We start from the raw sequence: 1,923 nt of genomic DNA, 5'->3' as shown, positions 1-1,923 counted from the left end.
TGAGAAGAGCATCCTGGATGAACCAGACTCTCCTCTAGAGGTTAGAAAGATGATGCATCACACACGCCCTCCCGAACTTATTGTAATAATTTTAATCATCTTGTATTTTAGTGAGTTTGTGCCGTCCTTTCTTTTTCAGCACCATGGAGAGCAACATGGTGTGTTTTTAAAGGCGTGTTGTGTTATTCAGTGTGACAGGAAAGGGCCCCCATACTTTGCATGCTGTTGATATCTGTTGAAATGCTTATATTCACGTTTAAATTGTATTATAATTAAGCTTTTTTTTAAGTAGAACACGATTGCAATTTAATTCCAACCTTGATTCGTTCTTTTCAGCCTTTTCACCTCTCTCTTCTTACACATGTTCTGCAGTTTTGCTTTCTGAACTGAATGGGCCGCTGTTGCCTAGTCTGTTGCAGTTGACGTATATTTACAGCAGTACCGCCCCTTCATTTCGATGTATTAGAGAGAATGGGCAGACGCAGATCGCATTGTCTTCTGTAGAGGGATCTATATACACGACAAGGCATAACGTTCATCTTTTCGCTTCAAATTTGAGGATTGTATTTGTTCCACTTTTAATTTGAATGAGCGTCCATCTTTCTGACGGATTTTACAAGGTTGCGGTTTCTTCTTGCCGAGATAATTTCAAACAATGAGACGGCAAGTACTGTTGTTTATCTCGATCCTCTCTTTTAGTTTAGTCTTCGGCCAGGTCAGCTACTCTATTCCAGAGGAAATGGTGAAAGGCTCTTTGGTTGGTAATATAGCTCAGGATTTAGGTTTAGACGCCAAACGATTGAGGTTAGGTAACGCTCGTGTTTATTCTGGTGATAGCAGAGAATACATCGAGTTGAATAGCGAAAGAGGAGTCCTCCTTATCAAAGAGAGAATAGACAGGGAGGCGTTGTGCGGTGATACGACACCATGTGCCGTGCATTTTCAGATTGTGTTAGAGAATCCCATGGAATTTTACAGTGTGACGGTTGAAATTACAGATATAAACGATAACGCACCAACCTTTGAAAAAAACGAAATTAAATTCATAATTAGCGAGTCTGCAGTTGTCGGGGCCAAATTTGATTTAGAAAGAGCGGTTGATTTAGATGTAGGTACTAACACTCTCCAAAGCTACGTTCTCAAGCCAAGTGATAATTTTTTACTTAAACTGCACAACCAAGCCGATGGTACGAAGAACGTTGAGATGATCTTGCAAAAACCTCTGGACAGAGAGAAAAATGAGTTTATTTCTTTGGCATTGACGGCTGTAGATGGAGGAGAACCGCAGATGTCAGGGACAATGCAGATCCTCATCACCGTGTTAGATGTCAATGACAATGCACCTGTTTTTACACAGCCGATATATAAAGGCAGTGTAGCTGAGAATGCTGCAAAGGGCACGATCGTTACCACTGTCAGTGCTTCCGATGCTGATCATAAATTAAATGGTAAAATATCGTATTCAATCACAAACACTTTAGATGACGTCAGACACATGTTTGACGTAAATGAGGACAGCGGTGAGGTTAGGTTGACTGGACATTTGGATTATGAAAAGAAACGAAACTTTCAGATAAATGTCCGCGCAAGGGATAACGGGGGACTAACTGATTCTTGTAAAGTGATTGTCGATGTCGTCGATATGAATGACAACGAACCACTGATTAAATTCATGTCTAAATCCGCTGTTATATCAGAGAGCGCAAACCCCAACACAGTCGTTACAATGATTAACATCCAAGACCCAGACTCAGGTGAGAATGGTAAAGTTCAGTGTTTTATAAGTGAGAATATTCCTTTCGTTTTAAAATCGACTTCAAATAATTTCTATAGTTTAGTTACTGACAGTGATTTAGACAGAGAGAGATCCTCTGAGTATAATATAACTGTGACCTGCTCTGATGAGGGAGTGCCCTCCCTCTC

The 1,923-nt window shown here is 40.5% G+C and overlaps 1 protein-coding gene across 1 annotated transcript; it reads left to right on the top strand.

Moving 5' to 3' along the window:
- Positions 1-6: 6 nt before the first annotated feature.
- LOC116380639 (protocadherin beta-16-like) lies at positions 7-1,918 on the top strand (the record flags this gene model as incomplete). Its single annotated transcript, XM_031842539.1, has 1 exon — positions 7-1,918. A coding segment is annotated over exon 1 (1,263 nt), but the record flags the coding sequence as incomplete, so codon positions are not given.
- Positions 1,919-1,923: the final 5 nt, after the last annotated feature.

The sequence above is a fragment of the Anarrhichthys ocellatus genome, unplaced genomic scaffold (genome assembly GCF_004355925.1).
Source record: "Anarrhichthys ocellatus isolate YVR2014 unplaced genomic scaffold, GSC_Weel_1.0 scaffold8087, whole genome shotgun sequence".
Classification (NCBI taxonomy): Eukaryota; Metazoa; Chordata; class Actinopteri; order Perciformes; family Anarhichadidae; genus Anarrhichthys; species Anarrhichthys ocellatus.
The sequence above is the reverse complement of the archived record's forward strand: the minus strand, read 5'-3'. Positions and strand labels throughout refer to the sequence as shown.